The sequence below is a fragment of the Thunnus maccoyii genome, chromosome 1 (genome assembly GCF_910596095.1).
Source record: "Thunnus maccoyii chromosome 1, fThuMac1.1, whole genome shotgun sequence".
Classification (NCBI taxonomy): domain Eukaryota; kingdom Metazoa; phylum Chordata; class Actinopteri; order Scombriformes; family Scombridae; genus Thunnus; species Thunnus maccoyii.
Window position 1 is genome coordinate 9,920,161 of NC_056533.1, and position 18,552 is coordinate 9,938,712.

At 39.0% G+C, this 18,552-nt stretch overlaps 1 protein-coding gene across 2 annotated transcripts in view; it reads left to right on the plus strand.

The window, feature by feature from the left end:
• Positions 1–9,829: 9,829 nt before the first annotated feature.
• The window catches only part of LOC121906556 (collagen and calcium-binding EGF domain-containing protein 1-like), a 39,276-nt gene continuing 30,553 nt past the window's right edge, over positions 9,830–18,552 (plus strand). The window contains exons 1-2 of one of the 2 annotated variants that reach the window (XM_042425496.1): positions 9,830–10,158; positions 11,792–11,872. In XM_042425496.1, the coding sequence (XP_042281430.1) occupies positions 10,046–10,158; positions 11,792–11,872 (194 nt within the window). In that variant the 5' untranslated portion in view covers positions 9,830–10,045. Of the gene's footprint in view, positions 10,159–10,621; positions 10,833–11,791; positions 11,873–18,552 lie in introns of those variants that run through there. The other variant, XM_042425567.1, reaches the window with a different exon arrangement.

The window sequence follows — 18,552 nt, forward strand, 5'->3', positions numbered from 1 at the left end:
TGGGTACAAACAGTGACGCAACACATATAATGCGCAGCTGTCCATAACTGATGCTGCGAGAGCCTGTTATTTTTCTCTTTGTAGAGTTTTGGAGCACTTACGCTAACACACTTACATCACACACACATACTTCACAGATCACATGTTAAAATTGTGTGGTAGCAAGACCTCACATACAGGGAATAAGATTTATTGCTTTACTTAGAATTGCCTGTCACTGTTATTCATCCAGACGATCTCATTTGCTCTAGGTTTTCTAGGAAGAACAACTCCATTTAATCAAAGCGTGGCGATTAACTAGAGAAGCCCGGTGCTGTGCGGACAGTGAGCAGACCCTGGCTTCAGCTCAGTGTACCATTACTGGGAGAAAAATTGGCCTCCTGCCCCATTAGTCCCCCCGTCTCTGTTCTCTCTGGGGCAATGTCACCTCCACAGTCAGTTAAGACATGAAATATGTCCCTTGAGTGTGAATGTGATGATGAATAATCCTGTCTCTTCCATTGTGTGTGTCCTACTGCCATCTCTGTATGACTTAATGCACGTAGGAATGCTTGTCCCAGGCCACACAGCTGTGCTCGGTATGGTGCAGCCTGATTCATGACAAGGGTTTCACATTATCTTTTCAGAGCTGTTCAATTTGCAGTTTCAGTGAGGAGATTTACACATTATACCCTGTTCTTTTCCCCACTTCAAGCTGGCAGGGTGTAAATTAAAAGTTAGCTGGGGGAATAGAGTCCCCACTATGTGCACTTCAATCTCATATATCTGACTTTTTATGCATATGGTCCCATTTAGCTAAAGGGGTAGATCACTGCCAGGCATAGGGCTCTGATTTCTGCTGTGACTATGCATGCTAGAAATTCAGTGCAATCATACACTATGTTACAGGAGGTTATAGATTTTTGAATTTCCTGTACCTCTATGGGGTCAAATGTTTTACTTTTCCTGTGAAGGAGCATTACATTATGGAGATCCTAATGCAAAGAACTCAACTCTAGTGTTTTTCGTTCTATTGTGGATCAGTCAGTCTAGAGTCAGTCAGGAGGCCGTATAAACCTTGCAAGCATGCATGTGCAGAAAAATTGTTGAGGGCAGCACCTAAAAGTCACAGACTTTGTGTCCCTGTGATGTTGCTGATCAGCAGGTCTGACCGCAGGATCTGCCCAGTGTGTGAAGAAAGAGGGTCCCTTTTCTCCCACACAGTAATCCCTCCCATCTGAGGAGGTCATGGCCGTGTGAAGAGGCATTCCAGACATAACCACAGTTTCTACCCCATTAAACCAATCACTGAACACACACAAAGTGTGAGTTCTCTCCGCCTGGCTGACCCATGGTGCCACTGCGGCAGGATCACCCTTTGGCCTGACTGGTCACCAGTATTCATATAGTGTGTAGTTGACGGTTGGGGCAGTTTACACTGATTTTTATTTATCAAAATACACCCGCACAATAAGCCAGATAATAATTACCTCTGGCATGACCGATCAGGGTCACAATGAGGACAGGGATTTAAGGAAGGAAGTAAAAGATAAATTCCCTCCCAATTTCAAAAGAACAATCAATACTGTATGTTTCATCATCAGGGAGTATTGTGTAAGATGTACTGCAGGTTCAACTCAATAACTTTTAGTTTTTATCTACATCTAGATGTTCTTTGGTATCCTTCAGCTGTGCTTCTTCCAGTAAATTTGAGTGGTTATCTTTTAGAGGATCTGATGGGTGTAATAAGCCTGTTTCCCCAAATGTTGAACTTCTGCTTTAAAAAAGTCCCTCTTTCATTTATTCCAAACAAACTGCTGTTGCTGCGGCTGGAAATGTAATCATATCCTCTACAGCAGATTTTCCCTAGAAAAAGACCTTCCAGAGAACAGATGTTAAGAGCAGCAAATATTCTATAGTTCATCTGAACTGATTCAGCATATTCCAACATTGCGTCAGTGTTGCTCATCACAACATTAGAGCCTGGTGTCAAGCAGCATCTCACCTGTTATAACACAGTGATTAAACTTTGAAACTAATTGTTCTTTTATAATTTGACTGCAGAATTATAATTTCTTTTGTTGTTTTCCTTGTCTAGGCAGCTTAATCACATCATCATCCGGCGAGCTGTGCCAAATCCATCACTGCTGACAAAGCTTCTGCACATACAGCACAGTGCAACATATGCTGAGGTCTGAGTCATGTCAAAGCCGGACTAGCTTGTGAGTGTATGTGTTTTCAGCTGCTGACTGCTGGGTGCACCTGTGAATGCAAAAGAAACGGGCCCTTTCAAAGCCTCCTACAAACTATAAATCATAGGCGCCTGTGCAGGTACAGCAGGGGAGGCGAATTTCAAAGAGGGCAAAATGGCAGCGTGGCTTCACACTGGAGGAATCGTGAGAACTGTGAACAAAACTTTTAGCCAGAAACCAGCGTTTGATTACAACTATTTATTCTGAAAGATGAGATGATTGTGTAGAGGTTGGGACAACAGCAGGAAGTATTTGTTTCATGTCTACCATTACATCGTAAACGTCAATTTCATAAGTTATTTAGGCTAGGATTACGCTACGATTTGTATTACTCATTGAATAATGCCGAGAATGTGCACACAGCGGAGGGGGTAGAGAAAATGTTTCCTCAATATCATGATAGTTTATATGTACAGTATATATTGGCATTTTTAATATTTAGAAGTTTAGTCAGCATCAGTGCAGCACAGTAAAAGCAAAGTCCTCCTCACACAAATAACGTTATAAAACACAAGAAAACATTATATATATGCCAGATGTGTTACAGTGTAACAGTTACATTTTCTATCCAAAGTCTGCCCCCTTGATCAGCTGTCAATGAATCGCACGCTGAAACTGAGCCAGACAAATACTTTCCAAAACACACACACACACACACACACACACACACACACACACACATACACACAGACATACAGGTGCTGAGTCCAAAAAACATGTACAGTGATACCCAAAGAAGAGAATTTGGGCTCAAACATACCTTTTTTATTAATATCCGGGGTTCTGACCAGATCACTGGCACTCTAAGCTAACAGACTGTTGAACATTTTCTGCTCACTGCATGACTTGCAAGTCATGCACTTTCAAAGTACAAAAACAACTCTGTTTCCCCATCAGCATTCAGTCATTCTGGTTCGTGGTCTACTCCTGCATGTGCATGATAGCGCTCAAAAGCCATGTATTGATAACCCCAACTTTAATCTGCAAGAGTGATATAAAATCAAGACAGGAGACAGGATTTTATGATTCAAAGTGTTTAATATACTACAGACAAATGGGATACTGTGAAATTGAGGTTGTTTTACAATAACAAAGTTTTCACTTTTTATCAACTACAAACAAATCTGCTGTAAATAAATATTAAAAATGTCATTTTCCAAAAGAAGCCTGGTTCTCAAGCTGAAAGTCAGATGTTGCACAGCAGTTGGAAGGTGGGAGAACAAAACCTTGTAAAGTAAATCAAAAAATCATTTTCCACTAGCCGCGCCATATCTCCAGAGCTTTTTATAAGCAGAAAAGAAATCTACTTTTTACTTCAGTTTGAATTTCATGAAACAAGAGGTGATACCACTATGTTTTTACAAGTCCTTACCTTGTCCCGGTGGGGCAAAGGCCCTAGGTTCGTGCTAGTGTGGGACCACTGGAATAAGGCATGTACTACACGCTACACTGACCTCAACTCCAGCCGAATTGTAACAATAGACCCGGTAAAGAGAAATAAGTAGTCTGTGGTTTTTAAAGAACAATTTCTGCTGCATTCATTGCTGCCTGTTGTAATAAAAACAACAAATTGCCAGAAATGATGAAGGAACAAAACTAAAAAGCGAGCCAAAGAATTTGTCCAAAGGTCAGCCAAATGTCATTTTATTAACTTTTGCCTCTGATAAACATAAACCACCACCAAAACATTTGAGTTGTGAAATGTAAGTAATATTACAAAAGACGTTTTAATTCCACACAGTCTATTCTGACACTGATGGATCGCTTCTGTGTTTTTTGATTTGTGATTTTTAAGAGAGGCATGCAATGCTCGTATTTCTGAATCTCCCTCAGTTTCCAAGTGACAAAATTACAATATAAACAGCAACAAATCCAATTGGAAGACATGTAAACTAAGACCCGTTTGCTTCATGCAACTCCTTGTCAGTAATTTATTGACAAACAGAGCTCAATGGGACTGTTGCTGATGGTGGCGGACAACTGTAACTATGAATAAATCACAGTGAGACAGATGAAGAGCCTGATGTACGAGGTCACAGAGATCTATTTGTCTTCCAAGCACACTTGTAAAAATAAGTTATCACCATGCAGATCCATGACATGAGGTCATACTTGAGTTACGTCTTATCAGGCAAGAGTGATTTTAGTATTTTGCCACCATGGCAACTGGAAACAGTTAGTTGGTTAGTGTGGATATCATAATGGTCCGTAAGGACAGAAAGTATTTAAGGAGATGGAATTGTTTGGATTTTTCTTGGTTAGTGTATAAGATGACAAACATTATTATATTATTTCAGTTCTGATAAGCAGGTGTTTCCCTGAATTAGATATTAGTAAATGCAGAAGTACACACAGCAGTGTAGTGTGCTGAATATAAAGAGATTTTTCCTTATTGACTTTTAAAATGACTGACAAACACATAACTGAAAGTGAAGGCAGTCAGAGAAGATGTTTGAGAGAGAGTTTATTCAAGAAAAAGTTTTGGAAGTCCAACATATCTTCTTCACATAGGTAGAAAGAAAAAGAATATGATACTTTTTTAAAAAAGGATAAAAACATCACACTTCAAGCTTATGAGAGAGTGTTTGGAGATTAACTTAACTTGCACCAAAACCAGCAGTAGGTCATCCACTGACACCTTTGGAGGTCAAAAGCAGAAAAGATGTTGCTCCACCCAGATACAGCAACAACAACATTCTTTCGCGAGGAAGCTGCAATTCCCAATTGCTCTTGTCATCCAGGAATCACATCATTTCACATGTTCAGATGGTTTAGCCCACATTTGCATGGACTTAGAGACAAGGAATTTAGAGAGATTGATGTCCTATACAAACCCAACACAGATTGATCTTTAGACCTTTAAACCACATGTATAACAGATAATTAGAGGATTTGAAGTATTTAAAGCTTGTAACTGACATGTTAGATTATTAGTACCAGTAATTAGCTTAATGGTGTGCATATTTTGAGTAATGCTGAGGACTTAGTGGCAAATGTAATTTCATGATGTCTAAAGGTGTTGAACAACATAACCATGTGCATTTTATGCAACAAGTTCAAAATCTTCTAACTCCTTTGGGAAGTTAAGGATAAATGCCTTGCTTTTATGTGTTTCACAACTGGGCAGTTTTATCCCTTGAATGACAAGAAGTTGGTAACGATGCAGAATGTGGCCCCAGCCCTCAATGAAAAACACATTTCTTCCAGCCTGCTTATATGCAGATAGACAAACACCAAATAAAAACCACAACCAAAGTAAACCGAGAAAGGAGACTCTCCTTCGTGGGAACAAGAGAAAGCCTGGCCTGTGTGGTCGTAATAACGAGGCAGAGACTGCCATTTCAACAGCTGCCTTTTGCTGCGGTTCTTTAATAATGTTGCTTTATATATTTTATGAATTTACTTGATTCTGGAGGGAATGTTGCCAAAGGAAACCGTGCAGTTTAATTTGACGTGCAAGACCAAGTTATTGTGTGCATGCATGTATACAGTACGTGTGTAAGTGAGTTCATGTGTATTTCGAGTATGATTCATTTGTGGTGAACAAAACCAGCTGTTTCTATTGAACGGTGGCCAAGAACCCCATGCACCAGGGGGAATAGACGGTGAAGGAGACCACTGAGTATGGTGTTACCTAACATCGCCTGACCATCCACTGACCACTGTGCCGTACTTTCTACTGAGGTGACTATTGGTCAGACCTGTTCCCAAAACAACTGAACAACCCTTTATATCTTTCAAGAACTCATCAAAAACTGCCCACAGCAACTCATGCAATGCACAATGCAACCAAGTCACCCTGAGTGGAAAATTACTATAATATTTCAGTAATGTTCAGGGACAAAAAAATCCCCTTAAGTGTAGAAATTTGTTGTGATACTCAGTGTCAGATTATCATACACACTATGCAATTTTCTTTAGCTCTCATGCCATCATTAGTGTATTATACATTCCTGAATATTTGTAGTGATATATGTGTAATATCCAACTAAAATTTATTACAGGATTGCTCTAGGTTTTCCCCCTTATCAGGTTCTGAAAGAAGAAAATGTTGAGCAATGCAATTTGGCTCTGATTTCTTTCAATGACTCTCCTACAGTACTCTGCAGTACTTTGTATTAAAATTATTTCATATTAACCAAATGTCAAGAAGAGAAATAAGGAGTATCTTCTCAGCTGGCCAGCGCAGACATTTTCATTTCACAGTCATATGAAAGGCCGCTGAAAGAATGAGGAATATTCTGTTCAGTACTAATAAAGTGAAACTTAAATGTACAGTTAGCAGGCCTCGCATGAGACTATTAATTTTCTAGAGTTTCATGCATGTCATGCAATTCTTCATAATAATGTGAAAATACAAAATCTGTACATGGTGTGCTGGGTTAATCAGATAACAGCGTGGGCATTTCAACCCTAAAAGCCTATGGCTAATTTAAAGCTCCAGTAATCAGGCTGTGATTGCAAGTATGATTACAAAAACACACCAATAATGAGCAGATAATTATCATGTATAGCAAACTGACTTCTATATGGAGGCTATTTTTATCCCCTTCTTCTTAATTTACTCAGATTTATGTCGGTAAGTCATCCTCCTGCCACTTTTTGACAATTTATCAAACCAAACTTGACAGATTAGTGCGTTGAGATAAGGTTTATCTTGTTTATTTTAAAACTTGCATTTTTGCAAGTATTTCCATTATGAAACAGATCAAAACTGGCACAAGAGAAAGTACAATGATGGAAACAATACCATACTGAATACATACACTAGTCATCAGTAACTCTAATGAGAAGCTCAGTCTTATCACAAGAAATGTATACTTATATGTATAAAAGTGTACAGTTTTTTTTATCTAATGTGCATGAAACATAGCAGATCATGAGACAGCAACACACAATAAATCCTCTGCCATTTGATTGGCTGTGAGTTTGAAAACACCTGCACTGACTACCTGAGATCAGCTCATCTTTCAGTTCTTCCTTGTTCTGATGCTTTCTTGGGGCTTGTGGTTCCACTAATGTTTTGCAATGAGAGGAAAACACCACGTTTTGTCTCATTTGATGTTCATTACCAGTCAATACTTTGGACACACCTACTCATTCAAGGGCTTTTCTCTATTTTTACTATTTTCTACATTGTAGAACAATACTGAATACATCAAAACTATGAAGTAACACATATTGAATTATGTAGTAATCAAAAAAGTGTCAAACAACTCATAATATGTTTCATATCTCAGATTCCTTAAAGTAAGCACTGTTTGCCATGATGACAGCTTTGCACACTATTGGCAATATCTTAACAAGCTTCACGAGGTCATCATCTTGATTGGTTTTCAATGAACAGGTGCGCCTCATCAATAATTAATTGGTGGAATTTCTTACCTTTTTAATGTACAATAATGTTAATGTACAAGTAAAGAGAAACAACAGTCCATCATTACTTTAAGGCATGACGGTCTTAAAGTCTTAAAGTGGAAAATTTCAAGAACTCTGAAAGTTTCTTGAAGTGCTGACGCAAAAACCATTAAACACTATGATGAAACTGGCTCTCATGAGGACCGTCAGCAGCAAAGGAAGACCAAGAGTTCCCTCTGCTGCCGAGGATAAGTTCATTAGGGTTACCAGCCTCAGAAATCACCAATTAATGGCACCTCAGATTAGAGCCCACATCCACGCTTCCCAGAGTTGAAGTAGCAGATACATCTCAACATCAACTGTTGGGAGGAGACTGCATGAATCAGGCCTTCATGTTTGAATTGCTGCAAAGAAACGACTACTGAGGAACACCAATAAGAAGAAGAGAAGTGCTTGGGCCAAGAAACACAATGAATGGACATTAGATCAGTGGAAATCTGTACTTTGGTCTGATGAGTCGAAATTTGAGATTTTTGGTTCCAACCGCTGTGTCTTTGTGAGACGCAAAGAGGGTATATGGACTGTGAAGCATGGAGGAGGAGGAGTGATGGTTTGGGGGGCTTTGCTGGTAAAACTGTTGGCGATTTATTCAGATTTCGAGGCACAATTAACCAGGCTACCACAATATTCTGCAGCAACATGCCATCCCATCTGGTTTACGCTTAGTGGGACCATTGTTTGTTTTTCACCAGGACAATGACCTAAAACACACCTCCAGGCTATGTAAGGGCTATTTGACCAAGAAGGAGAGTGATGGAGCGCTGCATCACATGACCTGGCCTCCACAATCACCAAACCTAAACCCAATTGAGATGGTTTAGGATGACTTGGACCGCAGAGTAAAGGGAAAGCAGTCAACATGTTCTCAGCATAATTGGGAACTCCTTCAATAGTGTTGGAAAAGGATTCCAGGTGACGACCTCATGAAGCTCGTTAAGATATTGTCAAGAGTGTGCAAAGCTGTCATCAAAGGGAACAGTGCCCACTTTAAGAAATCTAAAATATGAAACATATTTTGATTTGTTTAACACTTTTTTTGATTACTACATAATTCCATATGTGTTATTTCCTAGTTTGAAAAACTCTTGAATGAGTGTCCAAACTTTTGACTGGCACTGTATCATACCTTTTATTGTCATGGCAATAGCCTGCTTGTTCCTTATTTTTGAAAAGATCAGAGAAAAATTGTTCCAGTTGTCCTCAAATTTTGGACGCAATTGGGAGTTCAGAAATAAATTGTATCATAGCTCTGCGGCTACAATGGCAAAAACAGGTGCCACACCAAAAAGGTGTAGCACCTTTCCCGTGATGATTATGCAGATGACGCTCATTTTTACATACTTGTATCATCAAATGAGTCGGGTCTCCTGTTTCCTGATTAAGTGCCCTGATCAAAATTAAACTCATAAATGAATTCAGATAAAAATTTTGACAACCATTACAGAATTAATGGACCAATAATACGTTCTTTTTTCTCTGGTCTTACTAAAAAAGCTTTCAGACAGCTGCAGCTCATTCAGCTGCTATTTGAATCCTAACAAAGAACAAACCACTCCAATTGTCAAATCTCTGCACTGAATTTCAGTCTGTTAAAGAACTAATTTTAAAATACTACTGTTTGTTTATAAATCACTAAATGGTTTTGGACAAAATGTTGAATCTTCTGCCAGCCAGACAGCCCTGCTGTGTTGGTTGTTCCCAAAATTAAATCCAAACATGGTCATACTGCTTTGGTAGCTCTGTTGTACATAGCAGATCTGGGACTTGTCTCAAACACTCATAAACTTATCTGTTTGGCTTTGCAGTTAATTAAGTCTTTGGGCATTTTGGACTTTAAAATGTATTCTTTCATTGTTTTTTTCTCTGACATTGCTAAAGCGTTCAATAGCGCCCCCCAATGTCTGAATTAACAGTAAACCTAGAAGAAATTTGGGGATTTAGGGCGCCATCTATTGTTATTATTATTATTATTATTATTATTATTATTATTATTATTATTATTATTATTATTATTATTATTATTATCATATATACGTCATTACTACAAATGCGCAGTGGACTGTATCCTCAGTCGCTTTAAGTCTCTTCTTTAAAGGCAGGAATGTAAATCCAGAGGGATTAGTGAGAGCGCACTGGGCTGTGAACCCTGCAGTAGCTCTCTGAGGGGTCTCTGCTTCAGTGCGTAAAAAGTTAGGACGGGGCTCCGGACGCACCGCGCAGCAGTCATTATCCCAGAGGCTCCATGTGCGTCACCTCTGCGGGATACTGGACAAGGATTTCTGATATTTTGATACCACTGCGAGCGCGGGCCACTGACAGATGAAAACATTGGCGTTTTGCTTTATGTTAAGGCGTTTTCCTTGAACAGATCATCTGTCCCGGAGCGCAAAGGGGACATGGGTCAACTTTATGGTGCGACTCTTTTACCATTTGGCGCTATCTGTGTTGTTTTCCTTTGGGAATCTGGTGCCAGCTCTATCAGGACGACGCTTGGAGTGGACACCTCTAGGTAGGTATCAGGGACATGATTTGTTGAGCCAAAAATGTCTTGATTTTTTTTCTGAATGAGCAGCAGTGTTCTGATGAAGCCCTGTCAAGCTCAACCATAATAAGTTTTATCAGGGATTTTGTGGTTAAAAATGTCGCTTTTCATCATGACGCAAAACTCAATGAAAAGCTTTAACAAAAACAAAAATTTCAAAAACAACATAAATTTGTACGTTTTCATCTTGAACCACAATGAATACTAGTTTTCTAGTATTAAAAAAAAAAAGATTTAGGCTGTGTCAGAAAAACAGCTGTAAACCTTTTGGCAACATCCACTACACTGATGTTATCAGACATTATCAAGTTTGTTTCGGTATCGAATTTAAGATGAAAACAAGCAGGCTACCTCACTCTCAGATTAGCACACGCTACCAAAAGCGATAATTAAGTTTAGACTGTGCTTTACTGGTTTTCACTCTTTCCGACACACTGTGTGAGCGGGCAGTCAAAGAGCAGACCCCTGGATGAACCAGCGCAGCGCGTCTAATCTAATGTGATTTTCAAGGAAATGCAAAAAGGCAAAGGGAAACTCCAAATGGTTGGAATCGGTCGCGGTGCAGGGAGCCAAATGTTACTTGTGCTCAGACATAACATGACAGATGCTGTTAAGGTGCCCCTCAGAGAATAGGTCAGGAGGTGAGTAGAGGATGTTAGTGGAGCACATGCACACAATATTCTGAAGGAAAGACGCAGGTTATAAACCCCAGATCATAAACCAACAGTATTATTTTTACCACCTTGTATAAAATTGCAAGGACCTACTTCAGATTTATGTTTTCAAGGTTTAGTGTAAACTCATCAGATCCTGTTACGATGGATTACATCATCCACTGCTGTGATTGATGGGCCTCCTAGATACATAAACACATATACTAGCTGTGTTCATACCTTAAAAATGCTTTATAGTAGGCCTATAGGCTGTGTATGATATAATGTAATATTAATATTTCCCTGTCTGTGAAATTCACATCAATACAATTAGACAAACTGCTTTAATATTTCTTGTTAGTTTGGATTAAGTCTTTGAAATTCACAGTGTGTGTTATTTAATGTCATTTCTTGCTGTATGATTTAGAGCTAGATTAATAAATCAGCCAGGGTGATATATCAGCTGATATAGCTTATCACAGATATTGGTATCGGCCTATATGTCTATTGATAAATAACAAGAAGTTATAGTATAGATATACTAAAGGTATGTTAGAGGTCATTTAGAAACTCTGTCTCCATTACATATTTTGTCCGCGAGAGAGAGCACTGACAAGTTTATGTCTACTGTATAATGTCCTGCTTGGAACTCTTTAATAAGCACATTTAAGGAATCCTTATCAAAAATGATCGTTATATGTACATGTAGACAATAATCAATAAAGAATATTGTCTGATATGTTGCTATCTGATTTTTTCTCTCAAATATCGATACCAGTATTGTCTCAAAAGTAGAGTATTGGTCAGGCCACATATGTGTATAATGATATAAAGAGAAAGATTTTAGTCATTCACGTCAAGGTGCTGTTGAGCGAGGCTTAATCCCTTGATGCAGCTGTCAGATATCAGCCTTTGTTCTCATCAGTCTTATGTCTCTCTTTTCTCAGGACGGAGTGTCCAGATAATAAAATCTTGACAGTGGAGTACTCCTGTGTCAGAGCTGGGGGGAAGAACAGCACTTGTTTCAGGTAAGACTCCAAACTGTCCGATAGTTCACAGCTCAGGTTTCTACCAGGTCCTCTTGGGTGTAATGAGCCCGAGCCACTGAGTGAAACACTGGGGCATTACATTATACATTCATATTTTGTTATTGAGCTGACCGTCTTTTCCAGAACAGTAATTTGCTCAAGGACACTTTGACAGAGCAAGTGGCTGCGTGGGGAGGATTGAACCTAAGGCTTTCTGGGGTTATGGAACGGTTTCTGTAACCACTAAACCACCCTGACATGCCATTCCCGGAGCTCTACACAATATATCCCCTCTAGGAAACTCAATATATCCACTTGGGGGAGAAAAATAAGAATTTCCTGAAAATCATCATTCAGAGACTGAATGATGATCTGAAAATCCAGTCAGTAAGTGTTGTCATTTGTCAACCAACAGCAGCAATACCCTTAAAGATGTCAAGATGACCACTTATCTTACTTGGATTCAAGGGTCCCTTTGATAATGAAAACATAGTTTATATAACAATAACATGGCCAAAACCAGATAAACCTGTCCATCAATATTTTTTTATTTTTCAGTTTGTAAGAGTGTCACTTTTTTGAAAATAGAGAATAATGTAAGTTTTGAGCAAAATTGTTGTTAGTTTCCTCATACTGTAGTTTCCATCTGTACTAAACTGAATTCCACCAGCCTGGCTCTGTGACAGTAAAACAGAACATGAACTTTCTCAGCTTGAGTCCAGAGCTAAAACATTTAGGGAAGGCATCCCCCTCAGGGAGTTAGGCCCTGCATTATAACCTAAAAAGTAGAAGTAGTCTGACAGGAGATGATATGATTAGTTATTTTTATTGCTCTGAGGAGGACAGGGACAGCAAACTCTTCATAGTGAGATGATTATCAACGCTAAATTTGGTTTTACTATCAAATCAAAAATCCAGTGAAATAAATCTAGTGGGAAATAAATGAATTCAATGAAGACTTTATGGTAGGATGTAAGGCTTTCAGCTCATGATACATCATACAGCAGGAGAAAACTAATGTAAATCACTCATTTTGACGTTTAGATAACTTTCTTCTGAAGCCAAACTTTGGCTTGGATTCTGTTGTTGGCGTAAGAAGATCCTTTAATAAATGAGGCACCAGGTCTGGTGTGAGGCCAGAACATCTGATCTGTTTACTGTCAAGGATAGACCGTAACAGGCTCTGTGTCTTGTTTAATTTCTGGCTCTACAAGAGATGTGTGGTACTGGAGGAGACGGATTAGATGAGGTTGTATTTTCCTTGCCATGTTTCTCAAGGCAGTTCAGCACAGACCTGAATCAAATTGATTTTGCAAATAACTCAGGGGCAACCAGATTGATCCATTGTGTCTGTACAGTACTGTACTGTAAATATTATTTTCAGTTCAGTTTCAATAAGAGCAGTGTGTTAGGCAGAGCTGATGAAGCTGTCATCACATATTTCCATCTGTTTAGACAGACTGAAGGTTTAAGTAAGTTGTACTTTTTACGGATGTTTACTCCTTATTGTTGGTCTGCAGCCTGTTTCATAAAGCAGGTTTATGGGTATAACTGAGTGAAATATGTTTTTTTTTTACTATAAATGTTCCAGAGAGGTTAGGCTACTAGGTTTTACTGAGCAAAATTCCCCAGATACTTTAGTAACTGAACTGAATGTTTGCTAAGCCCCACCGCAACGCTTGTCAAGCTTTCTGTTCTTGCACGGCACATGTGCACTTTACAACGATCAGATTTAACTCTCAGCTCTCAATTGACTGGTGATTTTTTTTAAACAATTCTTCCTTGATTGCAGACAGAGGTAGACAAAAGCAGGCTTCTCATTTCTAGTGGGCAACCATCTCTTTTGACAGCTAAAATGGCAACATTGCTAGCAGATTTGTTTACCTGTAGTATGCTAGATATTTAAGCCAATGTTAACGGTCTCTGCCTGACTTTTTAATATTTCCAGCTTTACTAGAGGAATCTTATAAAAGGCGTCTTAAATATGCATTTGATGGCTGGCTGCATACACAACGTTGTGTTAGAAGACTGAGGCTAAAGCTGCGTGAGCTTCATCACCAGCTGACGATCTATGTAGCAGACATGGAGCTAAATAAAGAAACGTTGTTACTGTTTTGCAGTGTAGAAATAGTTTGTCTCAGTATTACTCCCATAACATGGACAAATGTAAGATCAGACAGTTATTTGGTTCCAACATACTGCAACTTCCATTCACAGTATGTTTTCACTTATAATGTTACATGAGAAAAGGTTTTTAGGACGAGGAATAACCAATTTGTTTGGTAAATGTAAATGGTAAATGGTAAATGGACTGTACTCGTATAGCGCCTTTCTAGTCTTCTGACCACTCAAAGCGCTTTTACACTACGAATCACATTCACCCATTCACACACATTCATATGCTGAATGGTACAGGGGCTACCATGCAAGGTCCCAACCTGCCCATCAGTGGAAATCTAATCATTCATACACATCCACACACTAATGGCACAGCCATCAGGAGCAATTTGGGGTTAAGTGTCTTGCCCAAGGACACATCGACATGTGGACTGGACGAGCCGAGAATCGAACCGCCGATCTTCCAATTAGACCCGCTCTACCTCCTGAGCCACAGCCAAATAATATCTCATATAATGAGTCTGGGTTGCAGGTGTGCAAAGTTCCCCAAATCCAATATAGAGCAGGACACAGCTGCTAAGAGCCTACACTCTGATGTAGTAGCATTCAGGATCAGCCTCCACACAGTGGGGAAATACTACACGGTCAATGTGTTAGTTATTAGTAATACCTGTAACCTGTAACCCCTTGACTTATGTAACAAGTTAATGATATGCTCCTTGGCTGTAAGTAATGCTTGGTCAATACTGTAGGTAGTAAGTTAGTTAGCCGGACATGCTAACAATCACATACTACTGGTTTATAGAGCAGAATAATACGCTGTTTGGTGCTTTTCTTACACATTTTCTCTTGTGTTCTTGGTTTTGGAAAGACGACCCATGCAAAGTGCAACACCTGTAGAGAAATGCAAACGTTTGGCCTGCTGTGCTTAGTTACTTATGTGATTGGACAATTGGTGTCAATTGCTTCATGCTCCACCTTCAGAACAACAGAAATCAAGCCATAAAAAAGTTCATACCCAAGAATAAATAATCTGTGACTGAGAACATCTGGGACTGCAATTATTAAACTGTATTTGACCCAGACCTGGTCAGTCTAACAGTCTGACCATTACCCAGAGCTCTGCTGTGTCCAGACAAGCTGCACATTTTCCAATCACTTCTACTTCTCTTCTCTTATTTCTTCACCTGGCACGTCTCTCTCCTACTCAAATAATCTGGGAAGAAGTAATATTTATAGTTTTGATTCAAGATGACATGTTAACCATTTGGAAAAACTCACACCTTCTTAAAGAAAGTGGGCTTAGTTGCTATCAAAACAGTGAAGCAAATTATGGTACTTATGGTGCTTAAATTATGGTTGCAGTTAGCATGAGTGCTTTCTTGACTCAGTGAGAAAACTCATGATGGATCATCTAATGTTTTAGAAAGCTTGACTATATTTCAGAAACTTTTAATTTAGAAAATACTTAAATTTACAAAGTTTTATCAGGCCACTGTGATCAGAATCCTCCATTCATTGAATTAGAATGCTTATAATGTTGCTGATCTTCTCGTTCTCCCCATCATCTTCGTCACTGATTGTGTTTTGCTGTGGATTGACAGTGTTTGCTAAATGCCAAAAATCAAAATGTAATGTCTCTGTCTCAGAGGGGTTTTGTGGTGTTGTGCAGAAGTAAACCCTTGCTGCTCTCACCATCCAAACAAAGACCAGCCGGCCCCTCATCTGTGGTTTTCACAGCGATGAGGGTGAATCAGCTCGATTTCTACATTTCTATTGTTCTGCCCATTTCGTGTTCTTTTTCTGTCTTTGCTGGAGGTCAGATTTCAGCCGTGCCAAGCCAAATATACATGGTTCGTACCCAGATTCTGAGTGATGTGAGTGTGTGTGAGCTTGCATGTTTATGTATGAGTCCATATAAATTGTGTCTGTATTGTCTGTGCTGGCAGTTATAGCAGGTTTTTAGATGATGAGAGTTAATTTTCTGCTCCTCTCTGAAGCGTACTCTCTAAACACTCTCAGCTGTTGGGTCCTATTCTGACAGGACTGATTGGCTTCACTAAACTAGAAACCATCCTTTCTCTTGATTGGCATGTTGTTCTAGTTTAAATACCCTGCATGGCTCATTACTGCAGCAGATAACACCCATAACATCACGCTACAGTACGTGAGCTCAGGCTCTGATCTCAGTGAGTGATGATGATAATTGTCATTGAGATGACTAATGTTTATTATTTCCATACTTTCTGCTACTTTTATTGCTACAATGATCCATCTTGTTCAATGTGATCATTAGAGTTTTGTATTCCATTGTTCATGCGCAGTGATCATCTCCAGTATCATCTCACAGAAGGACAGAGTGGAGGGTACCTGTACAAAGTGATTTTAGCGCATATTGTGAGGAAGTGAGCTTTTGTACTTTTTCCATTTGCACAGAATACATTTGTTTGTTTTACGTCATGGGAGAAAGTGAAATGAGAAATGTCTGGAGCTAAAAAGTAGGTTAGTATGCTGGTTTCCTTCACCTGAACGGGTCACAGAACCACACATTGAGACTGAAACTGTATCTCTGATGTTCAGTACCTCTGCCAAGCAAAATCATGTTTGAATTTTCAGTAAACAGGTCAAAAACCAATAATCAGTGCCATCCCAACAACTACATTTGAGTACGTGGGATATCCAGAGAGGGGAAACAACTCAAACAGCCTCTGAACACAAGAAAACAGAAGAGTTTGCCAGCTATGCAAACAAAATATTTAAAGGATGGGTTCACATGTTTTCAAGTCTGTCTTGGAAGTATAGTAACAAAAAGAGACTTTGGCACAAAAAAACTGTAATGTTGAAAGATACCTTCTTGGTTTGTCTAATTTGGATGGCTGAAGGATCATATTAGCTTCAGATCACCTTTTAAATACATTTTGCACAGAAGGAGGTCTGTGGATTTTGGCCCCATCACTTACATTTATGAAGGGATCCTCTAATGGCCTGTATGAACAGGAGGAATGAAAAACCTATGTCAATGCTCATTTGGGCACCTGAATATTGTTTTAAGACAGACTTGGAAAATTGTAAACCTATCCTTTAATTTAATGGAGAGTCCTCTCCTTAAATATTTAGATACTCACTCTTTATTTCTTTTGCTGGAAATCATATTCATATTAAATGACTAAAGAAATATGTTATGGTGTTTTAAGACAAATTAAGTAGTAAAGCGGGAACTATACTTTCATTTTATTTTGTCATTTTATAGACCAAATGGTTTATCGATAAAGCAGGAAAATAATCAGCAGATTAATCGATAATGAAAATAGTCCAGCTGTAATTCTTCCATTTTACTTTCTCCTCCTTACTCTCCTCCACAAACACATGTCTGGAGTACAATGAATTGCAGTGCATGTGGTCAGATGAAAACAGTGCAACTCAGTTTCTGGACTGTGCCTGCAAGAATATCTCAAGGCTGAGTCACACAATCTTTTGGTCTTTTTGGCTGAATATTCTTCTCTGAAGCGCCTTTGCGGGGGTCTCTGATATCATTACACTGTTGGCCCCTTTCATGCATTTTTGCTTTCGAATTTACTATCCATCTGTTTTATTTGTTTGAAAACCTTCACTTCAGTCCACAGATATAGTCACAAATGTAGCTGTGCTTGACTTAACTACATCTTTACCGTCATCACCAGACATTGTTGAAATGGATGAACAGAAAACCAAATCTATTTTCCACTGCATCCAAAATCCTACTGCTAACCCATGTAGAAATGAGGTTTAGTTGAATTCAACCATAGATTATAACCACAACCACTTCCTGTCTTGACTCATTATACTACTCATGCAGGGTTTGCCTCTGAACATGTAATAGCGTGCCGACTGTAGGTCGGAAGGCAGGAAGGCCCCTTTACACCTGGCATTCACATGCGTCTCATGTGGATTGTGTCCACATCAGATAAACTGTAGCTGCATTCAGTTTCCTCTTTCTGTTGCCAAAATGCAGTTTGGACGAGTGTCCTCATGTGATTTCCATTGTTTGAAACAATACACATGTGTCCAGAAAATCCATTTTATTACAAAAATGATCCACCCAAGATAGTTTTCCCTAGAACAATGTTGCTCTAGGGAAGGGGATGTCGGTTGATCAATCACTTTGGTCTAGGAGGAAATACCTCAACAACTATCGAGTGGAGGGTCATAAAATTTGATACACACATTTATATGTACCAGAGGATGATGATCCCCTAACTTTTCACCCATCACCAGGTAAGATTTCACTTATGCAGTAAAATATCTCAACATATAGAGGATAGATTAGAACAAAAATTTGTACAGTCATTGATGGTTTTCAGACAATGACTCCCAACAACCTGGTTTTATACTACAATGACACCATGAGTTTGGCATTTGTGGTTTTTATGTGTAATGTCTGGATAACTGTTGGATGGATTGCTATGAAATTTGGTACAGACATTAATGGTCTCCACAGGATGAGTTGTAGTAGCTTTGGTGACCCCTTAACTCTTTGTTTCCTGACTGAATACCTGTAAAACTAAAGACAGTGTTTTGGCTTG